General features: G+C 43.1%; 1 protein-coding gene across 1 annotated transcript in view; it reads left to right on the top strand.

The window, feature by feature from the left end:
• The first annotated feature begins 378 nt into the window (after positions 1-378).
• Positions 379-24631, top strand: part of REN (renin) — a 29335-nt gene continuing 5082 nt past the window's right edge. The window contains exons 1-8 of the mRNA XM_083171071.1: positions 379-773; positions 3624-3777; positions 6922-7045; positions 7916-8034; positions 10388-10584; positions 15662-15784; positions 17377-17521; positions 23690-23788. Of these exons, the coding sequence (XP_083027197.1) occupies positions 721-773; positions 3624-3777; positions 6922-7045; positions 7916-8034; positions 10388-10584; positions 15662-15784; positions 17377-17521; positions 23690-23788 (1014 nt within the window). The 5' untranslated portion in view covers positions 379-720. The remainder of the gene's footprint in view (positions 774-3623; positions 3778-6921; positions 7046-7915; positions 8035-10387; positions 10585-15661; positions 15785-17376; positions 17522-23689; positions 23789-24631) is intronic.

Genomic DNA, 24631 nt, shown 5'->3' with positions numbered 1-24631 from the left:
ATGATAGTGCAGTTCTTGTTGAGAAGATATGAAATGGCTGTGTGGCCCGCTCGTCAGAGAGAGTGCCAGCAGGTACTGTATCTAAAGGGGGAAGTAAAAAAAAACACTGTTATATCTTATTGATCAAGTACGTCATACTTTTTGTGAGTTGTGGTTTGCCTGCATATACAGTAGTAAGGGAAAAGGGTCTGACAGAAATATATAGGGCTACTGGGATGGCGCCTTGACCTGTGGCTGTTTTGTGATGTTATCACTCCTCCTTTTCTTTAACTTTTTAGTTTTTTTCCCATGGATGTCATGTTTTGATGTATGTTTTATTATGCTAACTAAAAGGTTAAAACAGAGAAAGACAGAAACATATTCCACCAATCCCAGACATTTCGATAAAGTCAGCCACTCATATATAAGGAGGTAAAGATAGCAAATACAAACAGCAGGAGCCGGAGAGAGTATAAACAGAAGGGAACCAAGGCAGGAATCAAGTGTAGCGGACTGAAGACAGTAGGATACATATATTAGAAGGCATAAAAGCAGATAAAATAAGAAAAAGAATAACTAAGATAAGAAACATCATATAGACAACCATATAAAGTTGGTATGGCCTAGAAAGAAACACAAGGCAAAGAATACCACTAGAGTAGTTATAACAGTGACCCAATAAGGAAGACAAAAGGGTTTTTGCTCCAGCAAGATCTGCTAGTACACATTGCAGCTATCACCATGCGTTTAATGTTACTTGCCTTCTTCATAGTATCCTGCGATGGACTCAGAAGGTAAGACCCGAAAGCATGCATTGGACCTTATATATAGAACCTTGTATCTAGCTAGCTGGGAGTTGGAATGATGATTAATGTAAATATGCTTCTACAACGATCTATTGTTAAACTGTTTATTGTTGTGGGATGATAAATTAAAGGTGATACATGTTTAAATAACTCATGGAACATACTAAGGGCCAGATGTATCAAGCTTCAAAAAGTGATAAAGTGTAGAGTGATAAACAAGCAACCAATCAGCATGTAACATGACAGTTAGGAACTGATTGGCTGTCTGTTTATCACTCTGTATTGTATAACTTTGTAAAGCTTGATACATCTGGCCCTATAACTGAAGAAGGGATGTTGTAATGTGCTTTCATATGAGCCTTAGCATTTTCCAATTTCTGGTATTAGATGTTGGCTAAATTGAAGCTCATTTCATGAAGACATTTCTTAAGGATACTGGATTGTCATTTGTTATTCATTTGCCAATATACTTGAGTGACTATTAACAAAGGCATACTAGAACATTCTAGAAGCAACAGTTTGTACTGTGTCTTGCCATCTTTTCCTTTTTCTTTTGTCTTCGGATGTTACTAGAATGATGCATTTTCCTATGGAGTGATGTCTTCTCATTACATGGGCAAATATTTTGTGATAGGAGTGAGACAACATCTGCTTCTAACGAACACTTAAGTTTGAGTCATTTAAGATTATTTGTCATCTATCAAAAATAGAATCTGTTCTTAGTTAGGTATGTGTATATATTAATAGGATTGCAATAATAATATTTTTAGCAGCAAAAGGAATAAAGAAGAATTACCAGGCTACAGTTTAAAATAGACGTAGCAAAGGATATGGATCTATCGGTGGACCTAAATTAGGTCATCTTCATATGGTCAATGTACACATGGCCGACAGGGTCAATTGGTCGACAGGTAAAAGGTAGGCACCTGAAAAGGTTGAAAGGTGGACAAGGCAATGGTCAACACAGGTTTTTGTTTTTTTTGGGTGGTGTTATTTTTGATGTTGATTCATGTAAAATCCAAATGAGTAGATCCGTATACCCTTGCAGGCTTACTTCAAGAGTTACTATTCCTAGTTGTAGCCCCATGGACGTTTAATTATGACCCTGCTGTAACTCCCAGCTGAACTGCTTATGTGAAGTGATATAAGATAGAAAATAGTAATAATATATCACTGTCATGCAGAATAATTTAGTAATAATCAAATTTTATCTGGCTGTAAAATTATATTTAAAATATGATTTCTTGTGCAGTGTATTAATTCTTCACTTTTCCTGAATGTATGCACACAAACAACTTATAATAAAACCGCAGCAGCTGCAGTGCCACCTACAAGGGGTGGGGAGGATTTGTGTAGCACATATAAATATGGTAGCGGCTAGTTCCCTTTCACTGTAAGGACCTGGGGAGGAGAAGGGGTGGGGAGAGAGGGGGTGGGAAGAGGAGGAGAAAAGTCAGAACTAGGGACCCAAACGAATGCTCACCACGCTTCAGGCACAGAGAGCTTGTTCCTTCACTATCCACGCCACCACCGGTTGCCTTTAGTAACCAGGTGGCGAGGGAAGCAGAGCGAGCCACCGTGCCCGAAGCCTGGCAAGCAAAGCGAGCCCGCAAGGGTCCATTTGTGTCCCTTGTTCCGACCTTGCTCTTTCTCTCCCCGCCCCCTCTCCTCCCCAGGTCCTTATGGCGAAGGGGAACTAGTCACAACTATATAAATATACATATTAAGATGGGATCAGCAGGGATGTTTCCTGAATGAATGCACACATTAATTCAGGAAAAGTGAATAATTAACATACTGCACAAGTAACTTTTTAAAATATATGTTTATTTGTGCTACCTGGCCCTTTCCTGCATGGGTGTAGAACATTAGGTAGACAGTGTCTAGGTCGGCAGTCAGTAGGTCGACTACTATTTGTCGACACATGAAAAAGGCTGACAGTCAAAAGGTCGATGCAAGCAAAAACTTAACATGGGAAAGGGTCACCATGTTTTTTTTTGTGTCTATGTCGACATAGGTTGACATGGACACCTTATTAGTGTACTGTGTCAACTCGCATGGTTCGCTGTGCCGCCATGTTTCAGGTACAGTTCATAGTTGTATTTATAACTGATATATACTTCCACTATGCCCACTGTAAAGAATGAACTAGTCGGTTAAAAATCATTTTTTTATGAAAAACCCATGTCCATGTCGACTGTTTGCCTGTGTCAACCTTTTGACCAAGTTGACATGATGCATGTCGACCTATAGACTGTCAACCTAGACACTGTTGACCTAATGCCCGCATACCCCCCTGCACTACGTGGTGTGAGGTACAGCTGTCACTGGATGAAATATCCCTTTGAAATAAACCAAGCAACTCTCCTCAATGGCTCCAAAAGTCTGACACACTGTATAAATAAGTATACATGCTATAGATCAGTGGTTCCCAACCTGTAGTGTGCATACCAGTGGGGGTATTCTGCAGACCGAATGAGGGTACTTAAAAATAATATTGATAATGACGGAAGTAGAAGTAGACATGATGGCGGAAGCAGTCTCCTATCGCCTTGTAGACAAACCAAATCGCAACACTTCCGGTTCCATCTGCAGCTTTATCAGGATCACTGCAGGCATTAGTGGGAACCCTGGAAACAGTACACAGCCAGCGGCCAGACCCCGAGAAACCAGATTCCTGACTGCACACTACTCCTCCTCTAGTCCTTAATATAAGGACACGTATACCACTCACTTCCACTCCACTCGTAAGTGCTGTGGATATAGATGAATTAAAACCGCTTCTATAGATGTATTAAAAATAACATGTTGTGTTACAGTTCTACTCTTCTGATACAGGGTCCCACTCCGGAAAATGCCCTCAATCCGGGAAACACTTCAAGCAATGAAGGTGAAAGTGGGTGATGTTTTCCCAGAATTAAAGCTAAAAGGATTGTGGGAAAAAACTCCTAATAATGGAACAGCCCCAACAGTTCTCACCAACTATCTGGATGTAAGTAACATAGTAAAGTATTTTGGCAATATAAAACATGAACAATATGTATGCGCATCATAAAAAACATCCTCTGTCCTTCTATAAATCTCCTCTCTCTATCTATTTACTGCTTACCCATTCTGAACAGTTGAGCTGTAGTTCCCTCATATTGGGGCAGATGTATTAAGCCTGGCGAAGCGATAAACTGGAGATAAAGTGGAGAAAAAGTGGAAGGAGATAACACACCAGCCAATCAGCAGTGTTTGAAATATGACAGTTGGAAGCTGATTGGCTGGTGAATTATCTCCTTCCACTTTATCTCCAGTTTATCTCTTCGCCAGGCTTAATACATCTGCCCCATTGTGTCCCATAGTAGTGAACACCATTAGAAAATATCATAGGGCCTGATTTGGAGATGTATGCTAATGCCACCTCATTTGCGATGTGAATGCCACAGCTTCCTATATATATTTAGAGATGCTCACTGGTGGTTTTCTCCTACTGCATACAAAGACGCAGCATGGCCATAGTAAGTAGGACACCAGAACCATTGCAGCTGCAGGTAAGAGGGCCCTGCTGCAAGCTTGTGCCACAGTACCCCCACACTAGTAGTAATGTAGCTGTGTGTGTGGGCCCCCTCATGTGGAGTTGACTGACTCTGGTTGACCGAAACTTCCACCTTGTTTTTATTACTGCACTTTAAGGCGCTTAATGGTTGATGCCTTCTCGTGGCTTCAAAATCTCAAAATACTGAGGCAAGACATATGAGCATGGCAGAAAATACTCTATAGCCAGTGACCAGCCAACCAGGATAGGCAAGGGAAGCAGAGCCTCACCTATAATGCTCTAGTATACTCCAGAGATGTGACTATAAAAAGTATTAGAATAATCAAAAATATTTATAACTTAAACCCTATACACACTAGAGGATAATGTAAAATATATCACTCAGAAAGAGCTTTTTGAGCGATATCTTTTGCAATATTGTCTAACGTATACAATATTGTTAATGATGCATGCTCCTGCGTGCTGTTAATGACCCCACCCATCTGCAGAACATGCAGATCAATTTGGCTATATAAGCAAAGACCTGCTTGGTCAGTGGGTCCCAGTGACGTCATTGAATGATATCTTTTACTGATATCATTCAGTGCGCTCAATATGGTTTGCCTGGGAGTTCAGAGAAAACACTGATGATTTTGAACAACATTTATATCATCTAGTGTGTATGGGCCATAAAAACTATCAGCTCTCAATTATTCATACCATCTTTCTGCTATTCTAATTATTTTTATTTATTAAAATTCACCACCAAATCATTTATGTGTGTGTCAATCAGTCTCTGTTGCTAGCTATTGCCTCCCCAGCCATTCACTGCACCTCACTGGTCAAAATGAAAACAAAGGTTGGGTGGCTACAGTTGAAGCTGGTGTCCATAGTTTTATCTATCCTAGAATCTCCAAAATCTCAATTACAGCAGCCTTGGCTTTACCATGGACATCTTATTGTTCCACTTGAGTGTCTTGACAACACTGGGTGGGGTTGTCCATGTGTGTTGCCATGGGGTGTAATTTACTAAAGGTCAATTTAGGTCGAGTAAATTTAGCGAATCGACAGTTTATGAAGGATCAATTTGCTTTGAAAGTGCATGTCAAGTGCCACTTTATTCTCACCATCGGAGCATACATCGGCCAAAATACATTGGTATCATTGGAGATCACTAATTTACTAGATTCATTTGATCATATTGCTCCACTTTAGACCAAAAGACCCATCAAATGCACCAACAGATCACGATCGCACCTAAATGTGCCACATGTAAAAAAGTGTAAACTGGATAATTCAATGTAAGAAACACTAAATGAAACGTAAAGCTAATTAAAGCTCATCACTTACTGCTTACGCTATATGCTCTCAATCATGGCACAGGAGAATTCTGGAATAACCAATGATATCATGTGGCATGCATCAGCTGACTGAAAGGGCCAGGGGGAATCAGCAGGTAGGGGTGCCACAGAGCCTACATAGGCCTAGTTTCTTCCGTTGGCGGTTGGTCATACAGATGTTCCGCCTGGTGATTATGGCTGCATCATTACATTTGTGTTTGAGCATTCTACTGCAAATTCTGCAGTGAAGTCCCATAGGAAAACACTGAAATCGGTGATTTGTAAAAGTGACCAAAAACTATTTTTAATAAACTACCCCATGTAGTAAAACCTCTTACCTACTGCCGGACCATACAAAGCTGCTGACCATAGCACTGCTGCCTGCCATTCCCAATAATAAAAGGAAACCAGTTGTTTGGAGATGGGCCAGAGAGTTAAGCTCAAACAATAGCTCCAGATGAAAGGGCATGACTTTAAAAGTTGCCTTTTACTAAATAACCTCCCTGATTGGACGGAGGACATTATTACTCCCCAAAAATCCCTTTCCATGTAACCCTATGAACAGATGCAGTGAGAGGGCTGAGTGTATGGGAAACACGAATGAAGGGTTAGAACATGCTTCAGCCCCCATTCCTATGGATACATCTCTTATATTCCTTCATGCCTTGACTGGACACCTTTAGCTGACTAGTGCACGTATTACAAATACGCATCAAATGGTTGTTATGGTTTAAAGTAATGCTAGCTATGGTTTAATTATTATGTTCACAAAATGTAAATTGTGCATATAAATGCAATGATAGTGAAGGAACCCAAGTCAGGAAATCACTGGCTGTGAGTAGAGATGTTCTGCACATGTATGACAGCTGCAAGAGCATATGGCTGATGTACCTTCCCATACATATTTAACCACTGAGCTGTATGCATACAATTAAGTGGTTCTGAGAAATAAATTATAATAGCACAGATAAAACAAACAATATGGGTGAGATTTAATAGGATGAGAGATTCAGAAAGTGAGAGATTTGGTAAGACATCTCCAGTTTTTTTTTTAAACCAGTTTGATTTTGCAGTGTAAATGATTGCCGCTTTAAATAAACTGGAGATTTCTTACCAAATCTCTCACTTTCTGAATCTCTCATCCTATTAAATATCACCCTATATATCTACTTATATGAGATACAACATTAAAATTATATTAAGCGGCAAACATACAGTAACATGAAATGACCCTATACAAATCTTTAACAATTGTTGTGGTGTTTTGTCTTTGCAGACCCAGTACTTTGGGGAGATCAGTATTGGGTCTCCGCCACAGACATTCAAGGTTGTATTCGATACAGGATCTGCCAACCTGTGGGTACCATCCAGTCAGTGCTCCCCGCTTTACAGTGCATGTGGTATGTGATGTAACTTTGAGTACATTTGATGCAGGCTTCCCTGCTGAAAGGGATCCAATCGGATGTCTCCCATCACCCCCTCCCATCACTTAATTCATATGGCATTAGAAAAGACCGATATGCATGTGGTGATTGATGTATCCCGTAGAGATTTTACTGTTAATGTTGTGGTCAGAAAATTGTAATGCCCAAACAGGGGCGGATCCAGAAAAAAATGACAAGGTGGAAGCAATGACAGGGGAAGAGGTGGGGGGAGTAATTTTGTGCATGCCATAAGCGTGTGTGCTCCTAGAACAGTTGACATGGCCACACAGCAAGGGCATGACCTCACAACAATGGTCATGACCTAAAAGGTATTTGTATGATGGGGAGAGGCTAATATCTTGAGACAGAGGGTGACAGGTGATAGTGATGCAGGGGGGAGGCAGAGGGTAAGGCAGTGGGTGATGGAGAGATAGTAGTAGATTGAGAGGAAATGAGTGACAAAGAAAGGCAGTGGGTGACAACAGGGATTGGGTGACAGGGAGAGGCAGAGGGTGACAACAGGGAGTGACAAGGGTGAAAAAATTGGATGATGTAAGGGGGAGGTGGCAGTGGGTAACAAGTAGGAAGAGAAGCAAAGAGAGAGTGGCTGCTGCACCATTTTTCTGGAGATTTGCGCATGTGTAGTAGTGTCTGAGTGCTCAGACCCTATTGCTCCAGGCACTCTCAGCGCTGCTCCCGGCAGAGAGTAGGGGGCCCGGCTGGGGGAAGGATGCACACAAGACTCCTATCTTAAAACGCCCTTGATTTACAACATCCATTAATAAAAAATATGTAGCATCAATTTTGCATGGGTACATAGTTTAACATACTATTCTCCCACCACAGTGTCTCATAATCAGTATGACTCCTCTAAATCTAACACCTACATTGAGAATGGAACAGGCTTCTCAATTCAGTATGAATCTGGAAGAGTAAGAGGTTTCCTGAGCCAGGACGTTGTAGCTGTAAGTTTTATCAGCTTTCTTTGCTTTACTTAATGTCGATATAATTATATATTTAAAAAAATATTAACACAAACAGTCAATGTACAAATATAGCATTTGACATTGGGCACATAAAAAATACTCAGATATCTCTCTGTGTGTGTCACTGGCAGCCAGGTAAAAAATCTGTGAGTGGACAGTTCCCAATCTTTGTGCTCAATCGACCCTCACCTTTTTCCCCAGAGGTCTACTCTCTGACAGTGTCGGGCTCCGTGATTAGCTTAGTTGTGCCTGTGAGGGTGAACTAGTAGCGTTGGAGATGGATCATATCAGTGTAAAGCTTTTCTTAGACAAAGACAATAAAAGTATTCGGACAAGTAATCATTATGCAGCCTGGGATACTTTCTAAGCAGCAAAATCCGTAACTTAGCGGACAACTATATGACTTTAGCTGTGGGCCTCCAAAGCATCTGGGCCTAATAGCAATGTCTCACCCAGTATAGCCACACCCATGCTAGTGGGGTTACCTGTTTTCCCTTTCCAAACTGTGGGGTAGATTTATTAAGTGTCTGGTTTTTATCACCGGCCAATCAGCTCCTACCTATCATTTTTTCAAACCAAGCCTGTAAAGGCCCCCATACACTATGCGATTTTGGGCCCATTTCATCCGATTTCGGCACTTTGTGCCAATAACCGGGTGAAATCGGCCCAAAATCGCAGGACTGTGACATCTGATCCGATCTGATGCGCGGTCCCGTGCGCATCGGATTGGATCAGGGAGGTCGGACGGTCAGTACATACGATCACGTCCGACCTCCCTGTTAGCTGGCGGCGCCGGTGAGTGCTGACCTGGGGGCGGTGTGGTCAGCAGCAGGGCTCATCAGGGGGACGCCGGAGCGGGCAGCGGGTCCTAATGCTGTAACTAGCCGGTGGCGCCTGTGTGTGATGATCTGGCCGGGCGCTGTGATCATTCACATATATCATTCAGCAGCGCTGCGGAACGGACGGGGCGGGCAGTGGCGGGTATTATATTTTTAAAACACCTGTCAAATGACTAGCCGTTCTCTGATTGGCTGAGAGCTCTCAGCCAATGACTGACCGTTGGCTGAGAGCTCTCAGCCAATCAGAGAACGGCTAGTCATTTGACAGGTGTTTTAAAAATATAATACCCGCCACTGCCCGGCCCCGTCCGTCCCGCAGCGCTGCTGAATGATATATGTGAATGATCACAGCGCCCGGCCAGATCATCACACACAGGCGCCGCCGGCTAGTTACAGCGTCAGGACCCGCTGCCCGCTCCGGCGTCCCCCTGATGAGCCCTGCTGCTGACCACACCGCCCCCAGGTCAGCACTCAGTACCCCGCTGCCCGCCCCACTGCTGCCCCTGATCACCACCGGCCCCCATGCCCCTCACCGCCCGCCCCCTGCCCCTCACCGCCCGCTGCAGCTCCCCGTACATGTGATAAATTGCAAGCGATTTATCACATGTAAAATTTGGCTCATCAAGTGCCAAATTGTATGTGAGCCTCCCGGGGAGCTGCCGGGCAGCTCACAGGAGTATTGGGTCCGACTTGTCCTAAGGACAAGTCGGCCTAATGTATGGGGGCCTTTACTTCACAGGTTGGAGCTGATTGGCTGGTCATAAAGTAACAGCCACATTATCACTTCACCGAGCTTAATAAATCTACTCCTGTATTAGAAGAATTGTAGCTACAATGAGCAACAGAAAGATGTGTGTGTGTGTGTGTGTGTGTCTGTGTGCATCCATGTGTGCCTGCAATACTGTACTTGAGCATGTGTGCAGCCTCATGGACAAATAGGATGGTTCCTAATATTAACATTGTGCCTGTATCTGTACAAGCCCCAAAAATACTGTTCATTATTTATTTAATAGGGGCTTAGCATAACTAGCTTGGTATTTACAAAGATGTCCGCCTTTACAAAAGGCTTGATCTCTGCCAATTTTCCTTTTTAATTTGTTTTCATCCTTTATGACGCTGGCCAGGTTTTTATTCCTTCCCTTGAAGCCCACCTCCCTTTTGATATTTTTAGTTGGTTTTCTTTTGCTATTAGAGGGATATTTTAGGGGAATTTTGTTTATTGAGTTTTTTTTTTTTATTTTATTTTTATTGTATATATTTCTCTGCAAAGTTAAAATGGAAATTGGAAATAAAAATCTAAAAAAAAAAAACAATATGGCAGATTCAGACGTAATTAGCATAGCATTTAATTTTTGAATGACTGAAGTTGATATACTTATACTTATTACATTTCATGTATTCGTCCTATACATTATCATTGTTCTCTCCCATGCCATTGTCTCAGACCAATAAACCTGTTGTCTCTCTGTCCTACTGTTCATTAATCATTACAGGTAGCAGGTATTCCAGTCATCCAGGTTTTTGCCGAGGCTACTGCGCTCCCTGCATTTCCCTTTATCTTTGCCCACTTTGATGGGGTGCTAGGAATGGGATTCCCAGCGCAAGCAATTGATGACATCATGCCAGTCTTTGACAGGATTATGTCTGAGCAAATCCTGCAGGAAGAGATCTTCTCAGTGTATTACAGCCGGTGAGAGAGAATGGGGCAGAATTAGCAAAGTGTGGGCAGAGATAAAGTACTGACAGTCAGCTCCTAACTGTCATGTTGTGGGCTGTGTTTGAAAAATAACAGGAGCTGATTGGTTGGTCCTTTATCTCGCTAAACTGTTTAACTCATCAATGCTTAATACATCTGTTCCTAAAGCTTTCCAAAAGAATCCACAAGATACACAGTATAAACTATGTGCTATTCAGTGCCTGCAAACCTTGCTGTGTAGAATCACTAAACACTTATCTAGTTTTCATGAACGTGTCTTCACATTCAATGGCTGCATGTTACATTACCTTTCCCTATTACTTTATGTCCTTCACACGACTGCAATATAAAATGTTATCCTGCTGTATCCTTTCTCTCCCCTAAACCTTTGATAAAAGGCCACAGCTGCTTGGATAACCAGGATCTCCTTTCTTTGCAGACAATACAAGTGAGAAGATAAGTTCCCAATCCCTTCATATTGACGTCACTCACACTAACACGGTTCCCTATGTGGTAACAAATTCTCACCTTGTGCCCAAGAGATTCTCTCCAACAAAGTCTTGTTGATGTAGACATGAAAGCAATGTTATTCAAGTTGGTCCCATCTAGCTAAAAGTAGCATATACCACAGTTATACAAAATGTCTATTTGTTTTATTATTATTATTATTATTAATAATAATAATAATAATAATAATAATAATGGTCACTATCAATATTATTACATGCCAAAGGATCAACTATTACCCCTTTCACACTGCACTTGTAAAACGGTATATTGCCATTTTTTCCCATTTCTAAACGTTTAAGGCTGCAGTGAGAAAGCGCCAGAGTTAATTTACCGGTTAAAGATAACCGGTCTTTCAACACGTTTAAAAAGCAGAGTCCTACACGTTTCAGCTCTGAAATGGTATTTAGCAAAAACAACAGATTACAGACCTGTGATAGGCTGGCCCCTGCATTCTGCTTTGAAACGTGTTCAGGGGATTAAACGGGTTGACTGATGTGAATGGTACTTAAACGATATTTAAAACGGTAATATACTGCAATGTGAAGGCTCAGACCCGTTTTAAATACTGTTTAAAAATACTGGTTCTTTAAACGTTTTGGCAGTGTGAAAGCGGTATTAATGTCCAAGAGAAGACTTACAGTATGCACATTGCTACCATAGTTTTAAAGGCATAAAAACACTTACACACAATCCTAAAAAGCTTAATTACATTTAAACTGGTGGCTTTCAGTCAATTTTTATTTTTGTATATACACAAAAGAGAGTGTGAAAGGTTTCAGCTTTGAGTACACCCATAAGAACTATAAAATATGCTTTGAGCAAATAGTTTGGCTTATAAAAACTAAAAGATTTTAGCACCATTTTTTTACTTGACCTCTGGGTATCCTTTATTTGGGTTAGGAACAAAATGCCGTGGGTTAGCATTGTAATGATCACAATCCTGACAGCAGAATCCCAACAGTCATAATGCTGCTCTCAGGGGTAGATTTATTAAGCTCAGTGAAGTGAAAAAGGGGGAAATTTACTAAAGGAAATTTGTAAAAAAAATAGGTGTATTTGTATCCAGAAATACACTTATTTTTTACATTTACTATCCCGAAAATACGGCAATTCATAGACGTATTGATGTGCTATCAAAACGAATACGAATTGCCGTATTTTCGGGATAGTAAATGTCAAAAATAAGTGTATTTCTGGATACAAATACACCTATTTTTTACAAATTTCCTTTAGTAAATTTCCCCCAAAGTGTCTGGTTTTTATCACCGGCCAATCAGCTCCTACCTGTAATTTTTTGAACCAAGCCTGTAACTTCACAGTTTGTATCTGATTGGCCGGTGATAAAAAACAGACACTTTGGGGAAAATTTACTAATATGAAAAACCTAGTTTTTCGTATTAGTATTTTCCCTACTACTGCATACGACTGTTTCAGTCGTATGCAAAGTCGTGTTCCGGAGGGGAAATTACAAAGCAGTCAGATACGACTGCTTTGTAACCCTCATTCATTCGTATTAGCTGGCCGTATATATGGCCGCTAATACGAATTAGTAGAGGCAGTCTGCACGGATCAGTCAGATCCATACAGGCTGCAGTGTGTAAAAAAAATAGAAAAAGAAATAAATATAAAAAAAAAACGGCGTGGGGTCCCCCCTACAGCCATAAGCAGCACCAGGCTGACGGGGCCGGTAATTAAAAATCAGGGAACCCGACAAATAGGGGTTCCCCGATTTTTAACAATCAGCCCCAGGCTCCAGGTCCGGTTCCCAAAATACGGGGGACAAAATGACTAGGGGTCCTCCGTATTTTAAGAACCAGCCCCAGGCCAAACCAGCCAGCAGGGTAATGTCACAGCCGGGGGACACTTATTATATAAGGTCCCGCGGCCAAAACATTAACCCCCTGACCGGTCAGCCTGGCCAGGGGCCCTAGGGGAGTGGGGACCCCCCCCCAATAAAGGGGTTCCCCCCTCCAGGACTTACCTGACCAGGCTGAAGCCTGGTGCTGTCCCCGGTGACCCTGGGCTGTGGTCACCGGGCTGATCTTGGTGTAAAAAAAAAGAACACCGACGTCGACATGGACAGCGACGGTCGACATGGAGCAGAATGCCGACACAGGACCAAGAGACCGGACATCAGGACCAGGGCTACCTACGGGATGAAGATAGGTAAGTATCAGTATGTAAGGGCTTTGGATGTATTAAAGTTTTATTTTATATGTGTATCAGTGTGTTTATTTTACTATTTTTCATACTGTGGAACTACAAGTGCCAGCGGGCCCTTTAATGCCCCGCAGGCTGGGAGGCTTGCTGGGACTCATAGTTCACCAGTATTAAACAATAGTTTATTCTTTTTTTTTACACCAAGATCAGCCCGGTGACCACAGCCCAGGGTCACCGGGGACAGCACCAGGCTTCAGCCTGGTCAGGTAAGTCCTGGAGGGGGGGACCCCTTTATTGGGGGGGTTCCCACTCCCCCAGGGCCCCTGGCCAGGCTGACCGGTCAGGGGATTAATGTTTTGGCCGCGGGACCTTATATAATAAGTGTCCCCCGGCTGTGACATTACCCTGCTGGCTGGTTTGGCCTGGGGCTGATTCTTAAAATACAGGGGACCCCTAGTCATTTTGGCCCCCATATTTTGGGAACCAGCCCCGGACCTGGAGCCTGGGGCTGGTTGTTAAAAATCGGGGAACCCCTATTTGTCGGGTTCCCTGTTTTTTAATTACCGGCCCCGGCTCTGTCAGCCTGGTGCTGGTTACAGCTGTGGGGGGGACCCCACGCCGTTTTTTAAAAATATTTATTTATTTTTTCTATTTTTTTCCACTAAAGCCTGCACGGATCTGACTGATCCGTGCAGGCTTAAAGCAAATACGACAGGAACATCAAGGCTTATTTTCCTGTCGTATTTGCGTGGCTGTTTTACACCAATTAGCAGCCGTATTATCAATACGGCTGCTTAGTACATCAGGAACCACCATTCTTTTGAATGGTGATTCCTGTCGTATCCTATCGATGGTGTAGACATTTGTATTTGTAAATACAAATACGAATGTCCCATCATTAGGAATACGAATTGTTGTTTTTTTGGGATTGTAAATCCCGAAAATACAAATGTGTAAAAAATAGGTGTATTTCTGCCTACGAATACACCTATTTTTTACGAATCCATTTTGGTAAATTTCCCCCCTTATCACTTCACCAATCTTAATAAATTTGCCCCACAGTGAGAAGTGTAACTCTCTAACTCACCCCTCTTGCAGTCTAACCCTAACCCACCCCTACCACAGCTTAACCCTAATCATCCCCTTTGGATGCCTAACCCTAACCCACCCCTCCCACACCCTTCCTGCAACCTAACCCTAACATCTCCTCCTACAGCCTAACTCTAACTGTCCCCTCCCACAGCCTAACCATACCCATCCCCTCCCACTGTCTAACCCTAACCCATCCCTCCCTCAGCCTAATCCTAACTCCAAATCCAACCTAATCCTTCTCTCTGTGTCTATCACTAACCTTAAAATGTACCCAAATCCTCTGTCACCATTGTGACCATCAGGATTCCTATGTCGGGATTCAGACCATCGGAATCCTCACAGCGAGTATCCGGACTACCTCCTCCTTCATTTCCATTGCCTGAGTAAGCCGCACGGCAACTCATTTTCATAAATGCAAATTTGATAATAATTATTCGGTACTTATATGTTAGTTGGGCGCCCACTAAGCTATTTGCTTATTTTCCCGCTTCCTCACGCGGGGCCCGCTACTCTCGCCACGCTTCGACATGGATAGTGGGGGTATGAGCGTACTAACTATAGTGGGCGCCCAACTAACATATAAGTACCAATTATTCTTTATGTGATATAACCCATGCCCATATGGTTCTATAGACTGTAGTAGGGCAGGATTTTGCAAGTGGCACTTCCCAACACTTACCACCCATATAGGGATGAAAGTACTAAAGCTTCTAAAAATGAAAAGAAGTGATGTTGCCCATAGCAACCCACTAGAATCTGTCCATTAATTCTCCATTGCATCCTAGAAAATGTTAGACAAAATCTGATTGGTTGCTATGGGCAACATCACCTATTATCAATGTTAGTAACTTTAGTAAATTGACCCCATAGATTTCTTTCAGTATATCACACCAATGCGTAAAAGCATTGTATTAAGCTCTGCGTGGTTATGTATCTGGCCAACAATCAGGGTGGAACTCGAAGGTGGAGCATCTCCTCCCGCTCTGCACCCAGAGAGCCGCTGGTGGGTCCAGTGGCTCTCTCTCTCTGCACCAATCAGGTCCAGGACAGGGTCCATGTGACTATTCCCCTCTCTCCTGCAAGCCAGGATCAGCAGTGCATGCACGCCCCACATATGTGCGTGCCCGGAGTGTGCACGCGCTTGACTTCAAGTCACGCTCGTGCACAGATGCCAGGGCCAATTCAGCGGCCCAGTCCGTTCCTGCCAACATTCATATATGTATAATATTCCCAAACAATCCAATTTATACTATATAATAGTGTCATATCTTGTACAGGCATTAACAATTGTAGTTCTCTCTCTCCACAGGTATTCACAACTAAGTCCTGGAGGTGAGATTATCCTTGGTGGCTCAGATCCTTCCTATTACTCGGGTAGCTTTCATTATCTCAGTCTTAAGAAGCAAGGGAACTGGCATGTCAACATGAAGGGGTGAGAAAATCCTGAGAATATACATATGTTCATTAGCATTATGCCTGTTTATTTTAGTTGGTACTTGTGTATTATCACGGTGCCCATCGCATCGCATCACATTCTAATAATTAAGGTATGCGATGGGATGCGATGGGACCCGATTTTTGGGTCCAAAGACCCACACTGTACAATAAAATATCGCATCGCATGCCATTAAAATGGCATGCGATACGATGCGATTTTAAATTGTACAAGCACCCTGATGGGTGATTACTATGTTAAGTGCACCCCCATTGTTAACGCCACCCCCACTATCAATGCCAACCTGAAGCGTGGTGAGCGCAGCGAGCCCACGAGGGGCGGCGGTACGCGTCCTCTGACCTTTTCATACCCTATACTCTGTAAAGCGCTGTGTGCGCTATATAAGAAACTGTTAATAAATAAATAAATATTACATGTTAGAGAAATAACTAAGCTTACACATAATGGCCTCTTGATTACGTACACCTCCCTTTTGTAAAAAAAAGATAAGCCCCAGTCATATTGGAGCATAAGAGTTGTAGTTGCAGAGGTAGAGGCATACTCTTATAAACCTTATTAACACTTTCTACAATTTAGCATAATACATGTTAGGCAGAGTAGACCGCTGATGCCAGTTAAAGTTCATTTTGCTCTATGGGTACCATATGACATAAAATGTGTCCTGAGCATATTACCACCACACCACAAGTCCCCACATTCATATGACTTTCAAGTATTGGCTTCTGCAAATCCTCATGCAACTTTTATTAAATATATTGCTTTATTTTTCCAATTTAATTCTTCATAGAGGCCCTTATTCAGTATGGATCTTATATGTGATCCTTAGCAATGCAAATGCAGAAAGAGTGTACCACCACTTCCTGCAATTGCTAGAGCTAAAACTGCAATGCAATTAGAATCGCCATGTTTATCTGTGACTGCAGCCTGTGTAATCCTCTGCTAAGCCACTGCAGATGCAGTATATGCACAGAATGTGTCCTGCACAGTATCTTAGTAATCGGACACTGTGGGTTAGATTGCTTATGTCAGCTCACCTGAATAAGGGCCTGATTCTGGTTCACTCGCAAAAGCAAATTCTCTCTCTAATAAACAAAACGGTGGGGAGATGGTGGGGTTTTTCTTCAAACTGATATCTACAGTATATTGCAGTGTAAAAATAAAGCAGCCAGCATTTTCCTCGCACAGAAACAAAATAACTCACCCAAATCTAACTCTCTCGGCACATGTTACATCTGCCCCACCTGCAGTGCAGAATGGTTTTGTCCATTAGAGAGTTAATTTGCTTTTGAAAGTGTACCAGAATCAGGCCATAAGTCCAAGAATGTGTATTTATAGGATAAAAAAGGAAACGCTTATACAGTACTAGTGAAATTAGAATCTAGAGTTGTATCAAAATAGACAAATCTGCCTTATGGAATAATACATGAAGTTAGAAATTGCCCATAAAAGGACACATGACTATCAGGGGACTCCCAAAAGAGATTTTGATTGCCACTTGGGGTTTACAAACACTGGTGCCTTTGTGCTTAACAATAAATCAACTAAAATAAACATATCATTTTCTGCAGGGTGTCAGTTGGTGCAGAACTTCTCTTCTGCGAAGAGGGATGTACAGTGGCGATAGACACAGGAGCAGCTTACATTTCTGGACCTGCTGGTTCAGTATCTGTCCTCATGAAAGCCATTGGTGCCACACAGCTGCAGGAAGGAGAGGTAACAAAAACATTACTAAAAGCATTTATTTTGAAAATCATTTTGATTAAACTACAATCATTTAGCTGTAAGACAGAATGAGGCCAATCCAACCAGTCCCGGGGGTTGGGAGTCTTTTAGCATTTTTGTTTATAGGTATCTCTTTGGGGGCCAGATGTACTAAGCTAGAAAAGTGATACAATGGAGAGTGAAAAACAACCAGCCAATTAGCTCCTACCTGCCATGTCACAGACTGTGTTTGAAAATATGTCAGGCAGGACCTGATTGGTTGGTTGTTTATCACTCTCCATTTTATTACTTTTGAAGCTTAGTGCATCTGGCCCTGGGGGTTTGAATTAAAAAAGCCTTTATTCCAGAGGCACACAGCCACACTTACTTGCAGGGTTAATTGAATTCTTGTCTGTAGTAGTTTGACAACTTTTGAAAACTGGTTTCAGGGAGATTATAGTTGGAAATAGAATTTTGCACAGCGCCCCATTGAGGGGGCGTGTCATGCTCCACCCAAAGGGCGTGTCTAGTTCCATATATGGAGAGATTGTGAAAAGAGATTGTGAATGTGGCACCTAGAAGCGTGGGTGTGTACTGCCACATCTGAGAGGAATCTTATAAAATGACGTATATCCAAATGTATTGGATTTTGACCGCATCCCACTTGCTAAAGTGCTAGGAAATGGCGATGATGATTCAATGTAAATGTATCTATCTCTAATTCCTTTTTCCCCCAAAAATGTAACAGTGTAATGTGGGCTAGGTGAAATTAGGGAGATTGCTGGATTAATGAGGGAGATTGCTGATATTTCAGGGAGTCTCCTGCAGAATGCAGGAAGGTAGACAACTATTTACTACAGTAGCTGTTAGTAGATAAATACATGTACCACAATGCTTCTATTCTTAAATATACATCTCTGCTGCTGTATGTCTTTTTTTTTTACTATAATCCTCCTTTATTATATTATATTTTGTCAAGTTTAAAAAACACACACATTATAGGATAAAAGTGTTTTTTTTATCTCTGATCTTACTGGAACCTTACTGGCTCACAAGGAAATGCTATGCCAGTCTTTTACTTGTCAGGTTCTGCCAGCAGGGGCGGGCTGGGCCAGGGGGGCAGGGTGCCATCTGCCCCCCAGGCCGCTCTGGCAGGTGTGCTGCGGGCCGCGGCCGTGTCCGCGGCCGCCTTACCGTTTTTTGGCACTGCCGGCGGCCATGTTCCTGTAGTCTTTTAAAAGACTGCGTCCACAGGAACATGGCCACCGGCCTCCACGGCTATTACTTTTATATTATACAGGGGGAGCAGCCTGTGGTGTCATAATTATTATTGTACAGGGGGAGCAGCCTGTGGTGTCATGGCATTATGCCATGACACCACAGGCTGCTCCCTCTGTATATATAATAATAATGCCATGACACCACAGGCTGCTCCCCCTGTATAATATAAAAGTAATGCCGTGACACCACAGGCTGCTCCCTCTGTATAATAATAATTCCATGACACCACAGGCTGCTCCCCCTATATAATATAAAAGTAATGCCATGACACCACAGGCTGCTCCCTCTGTATAATGATAATGCAATGACGCCACAGGCTGCTCCCCCTGTATAATAATTTGTGTCATAGCATTACTATTATTATATTATACAGCCTGTGGTGTCATTGCATTATTATTATACAGGGAGAGCGGCCTGTAATGTCACGGCATGATTATTATACAGGGGGAGCAGCCTGTGGTGTCCTGTCTTTTACGCAAGGGTGCAGCCTTTGGTGCTGTGTTCTTTATGCAGGATAGCAGCCTGTGGTGTCCTGTTCTTTATTTATGCAGGAGATCAGCCTGTGGTGTCCAGACCAATGCGCTACTTTTGGGCTACTTATGAGCTACTTATGGGCCAGTGCTCTGGACTTGCCCCCAGGCTAAAATTTGCCAGCCAGCCCCTGTCTGCCAGTAACATAGTACTTTGGAAAAACTATGTTGCACTGCAGGTGGCAGTCGCACAGTCATCCGATAATCAATAGTGCTGCGTGCAGGACTGCATCGGGCCCAAAGCATACTTGCTTACTTTCGAAAACTAGTTTCAGTGAGATTATAGTCGGTAATAGAATTTCGCAAAGCGCCCCATTGAGGGGGCGTGTCATCCTCCATCCAAAGGGACTTAATGTGTGGAGAAATACTGTGTAGGCATAATGGGCCTAATTCCGACTTGATTGCAGGGCAAGTATGTTTTGAAAATGGGCCAAACTGTATGCACTGCAGGTGGGGAAGATCATGTAACATGCATAACTCCCAACACGACACATTCCAGGAAGGACACAATCATACTAACCTACATTTGAAAACGAGTTTCAGGGAGATTATAGTTGGTAGCAGAATTTTGCACAGCGCCCCATTGAAGGGGCGTGTCATGCTCCACTTTAAGGGCGTGTCTAGTTCCATATATGGAGAGATTGTGAAAAAAGATTGTGAACGTGGCACCTAGAAGCGTGGGTGTGTACTGCTAAATCTGAGAGTAATCCTTTAAAATGACTTATATCCAAATCGTAGATGATCCCCAAAGCAGTTAGTAGGAGCTACTATACTTGGTAAAGTGCTGGGAAATGGTGCTGATGATTCAATGTAAATGTAATGTGGGCTAGGTGAAATGAGGGAGATTGTTAGATTAATGAGGGAGAGAGGGAGATTGTTTTTATTTCAGGGAGTCTCCTGCAGAAAGGGTAAACTGTCTTCTGTACTCATTAATTAGCATTTTCCAAACTTCATAAATATAGTTAAATAATGTACCTAATTACATAATTGCAGCACTTTTAAAAAAAATATTCTATACTGTTGTACAGTGGTTCCCAACCTTGGTTCTTAAGTACCCCCAACAGTGCATATTCTCCAGGTGTACTTATTATTCACTGACACATTTTAAAAGATCCACAGTTGGAGATAATTATTTACTTATGATTCTGTGGGGAGAACTAGAAAACATGCACTGTTGGATTCACATGAGGAACAAGGTTGGGAACTATTGCTGTTGTAGATCACTATCTTTTGTGACTTACTGTACTACACTTCACATATTACAGCACTTTACACTTAACCATTTACAGTGCAAATGTTTTAAGCAATGTAATATAAAATAGTATATCCAGTTTGGATCAAGTTTTTGGAATTTATACCATCAATTTGTACATCAATCTAGATCAGATTAAGGGGGAAATTTACTAAAGGAAATTTGTAAAAAAATAGGTGTATTTGTATTTAGAAATACACTTATTTTTGACATTTACTATCCCGAAAATACGGCAATTCTTATTCGTATTGATAGCACATCAATACGAATACGAATTGCCGTATTTTCGGGATAGTAAATGTCAAAAATAAGTGTATTTCTAAATACAAATACACCTATTTTTTTACAAATTTCCTTTAGTAAATTTCCCCCTACAAATCTGACACTGTCAAGATTTACCCATAGGGGTCAGTGTTTACCTAGTATAGTATTTCTTTTTTAACTATATACTATACTAGTGTTTACCTGTGGCTTCCCTCACAAGGGAACTCATTTTACATATCATCTAACATTGTAATATTTATTTTATATTGTACATATTAATCACAATTTTTTTTGTAAACAATGTTTGCTGTTTTAAACTCAGGGATTAATACAAATATATGTTTGGGGCTACTCGTGATCAAGCCAGGTAAAGCTGCCCATGGAAGAAGTGGCTGGTTTTGAGATCTACGTCTGCAGCCCAAAACATTTATTTCTGTGACTTGTCCATTGTTCAAAGCTCTGCAGGCGCTTGAATAAAAAAGGATTTTTTGGGGCATTTGGGGTATATGTGATATAAACCAGGGTTGTCAACCCTCCCGGAATGGCCGGGAGGATCCCGAAAATTGGGTCCCCCTCCCGGCCCCCCGGAAAGGTGGGCAGCCCTCCTGGATTCCGGTGGTCCCCGTCTCCCCCTCATGTACCTGGGGGCAGAAGCTTGAAAATGCAGCGATTCACGACTTTTTCGTCGGAAGGGGGCGGGGTTTAATATGCCACCCCCTCATCGGAGACCCGCATATTTGCATCAATGGGGGCCGGGACTTATGATGTCTCCATCAGGCCCCGCCCCCAGAAGTGATGCTGACAGACTCCACTCCAGGGTTCTCCCGGAGAGGAGACTGTAAAAGTCGGCAACCCTGATGTAAACACATTTTACCTGAGCCAGATGCCATTAGAATCTCTGCCCCAATTAGGTTATGTAAATATAATATATCTTAATAGGTCAGAGATAGTCATAAAAACCTTATGAAAATACCATAACTAGACATTTTAGTGCCCTGTGCCAAGGGGGAAATGGCACCCTGAACACACACACAAACAATACCTAAAATAGGGACAGTGCACTCCAAAAAAGTAGGGGCATGGCTTCATGCAGAAGGGGCGTAGTTAGATAATAGTAACAATTCACATTAAAACACATAGTGCCACTTGTACCACCAGTGACACTTGTACCTATTGTGCCAGGTAGGGCCCCTTAGGCACACTGCATCAGGTAGAGCCCCTTAGACATGCTGCGCCAGGTAGAGCCACTTAGACGCACTACTCCAGATAGAGTCCCTAAGACACACTACACCAGGTATAGCCCCTTAGACACACTATGCCAGGTAGAGATGCACGGCATCAGGTATCGATAGACCTACTATGCCAGATTCTCCTATGTGCACAATAACCACAGGAGTAGAACCCTTTATGCACATAATGCCTACAGGAGTAGGCCCCCTACGCACATAATGCCCACAGGACTAGCGACACTTATGCACACAATGCCCACAGGAGTAGTGCAACTTATGCACATAATGCCCACAGGACTAGCGCCGCTTAAGCACACAATGCCCACAGGAGTAGCGTCCTACTTCCCTCAGTGGCAGCCCTGTCCGGCTTCTTCCAATATCACATACCATTTATTTGTGCTGCTACTGCTCACTGCTGCTCCTGCTGCTCCCCCACCACAGCCAATGAAAGCACATCCCCTCCATGCTGCACTGTGTTCCCTAGACGGTGGATTCTCAGTCAGTTACAGCACAGCCTGCTGAGCAGAGCGCAGAGTCTAGGACAAAAAGGGGCAGGGCCAATCAGTATCACATACCTCCTAACTGTCCCACTTTCCACGGGAACTTCCCATTTTTGGTGACGTTCCGACATCCCGCCTGGGGCCGGCAGTGTCCCATGGCGGAGGGAGTCCCCCCTGGCACCCTATTCATATCAACAGAGTAGTGAAAACGAGGTGTGTGGCCTGTACTCGCGATGCTACCACGAGGCCATACCCCAAAATGTTTGACCGCCTAGCAGAAAGGGAGCATGGTCTGTACTTGCGATGCTGTTGTAAGGCCATGCCCCCATTTTTGCCACTGTTGGGGCATGCCCAGTAGCTCCGTGAGCTGCTAGCTATGCCCCCAACCCCTCTGGCTGCAGGAATAGAAGCTGTGCGCATGCGTTGTGGACAAGGCACTGCTGGCACACACCTAATTGCATACCTCCCAACAGTCCCGATTTTAGCGGGACAGTCCCGATTATCAGGGCCTGTCCCGCTGTCCCTCCCACGGCCGGCAGTATCCCGCGGTGTGGGGGGGCTGTTGGGAGTCCCCCCTGTCGGCTGCTAAGCAGCGGGGAATAAACGTGGTGCGCATGCGCACAGCGTCTATTCCCGCAGCCAGGGGGCTGGGCATGTCTAGAGGCTCACAGAGCCTCTGGGTCATGCCCCATAGCGTCCGAATGTGGGGGTGGCCTCGCGGAAGAGCTCAGAATATAGGCCACGCCCCCGAAAATTTTGGCACGTCTACATCAACATCGTCAACATCGTCCCGCCTCCTGCTCCATAATAGTTGGGAGGTATGTAATTGCGGCCCTGTCTGATGATGTAAGATGCAGACCTTGAAATGCTCATAAGATTAGTGAAGAGAGTAGTGCAATACTACTACAGGTACAGTTACTTCTAGCTAATTAAGAAATTATTAGGCTATACTTCAAAAAAGCAGTGATCTGAAAAAAGCAGATCTACTAATCTAACTAATGTTACATGAACCACACAGATGGTATGTATCTCATTTGGTTTGTGATTCCCCTTTAATAGCTATTCTGATCCCCCTTGTCTGATGTTTGCTACTTATGTATTAATGCTGTATCATTTTCCCTCAGTACACTGTGGATTGTGATCAAATATCCCAGCTACCTGACATCGCATTTCATATGGGAGGACATGAGTATACCCTGAGAGGACCAGCATACACCCTGCGGGTATGTACAGTATAGACACCTATAAACACAGTACACACGGAGAACTTTTAACAGGAGATTTTGTCTAGATAGTGGTTATACCAGCAGATGAGCAGCTTGTAGCAGCAAATGACCGCATATAATGTATCATCTGCAATCCTGCCACCCAGCAGCTGCCAGTTGAGTTGACGGGGTATCGTGTATGAAGTACCGCATGTGATACCTCACCTTAGTGGATGGGGCCTTTACTTCTAAAAACATAACAATGATAACTACTTTGGTAAATCTTTAGCATTTATATGTGTACAACAGACTGACTGTTAAGAGGTTTTTTTTTAAATGTAGCCTGACCCATTTTATTGTTTATAAGGTGCAAGCTATTTACTATAGTATCTAGTATCTATGTCTTGAATTTGCCTTATCTGCACCTATATTCAGAGGGTTGCGCATATGCAGTCCAATGTCCCTTCCTGACACAATACCAATATTTAATCTGCACTATGAAAAAGCAACGAGAAAAGCTACGCAGTGCAAGCTCAATTATGTATTTGTGGCTGCTTATACCCCATTCGCACTAGCCTTTTTTCCCAGGTTGGCCCTGGGAACAACCCAGGTGTAGTGCTGGTGCGAAAGGATCCGAGGCCCAAATCCTAGGAGCCATGCCCCGGCATTTCAACCCTGGTATCTTCCAGGGTTGCTCCTGGGATCTTACCCATGTACTGGCCAGTATGAACAGGTAACCTGGGTCGAGCAACCTGGGTCTCGTTCAAAGTATGGAGGAGGCAGCACTGCCAAGTCCAAGCGCAGCCTCCTCCCCAGCTCCTTTGAAGACACATCGTCACTCTGCCTTGCCCAGTGCTTCTT

Source organism: Crinia signifera, chromosome 2, assembly GCF_055691185.1.
Source record: "Crinia signifera chromosome 2, ASM5569118v1, whole genome shotgun sequence".
Classification (NCBI taxonomy): Eukaryota; Metazoa; Chordata; class Amphibia; order Anura; family Myobatrachidae; genus Crinia; species Crinia signifera.
Note: the sequence above shows the minus strand (reverse complement) of the source record. Positions and strands in the feature narration are given on the sequence as shown.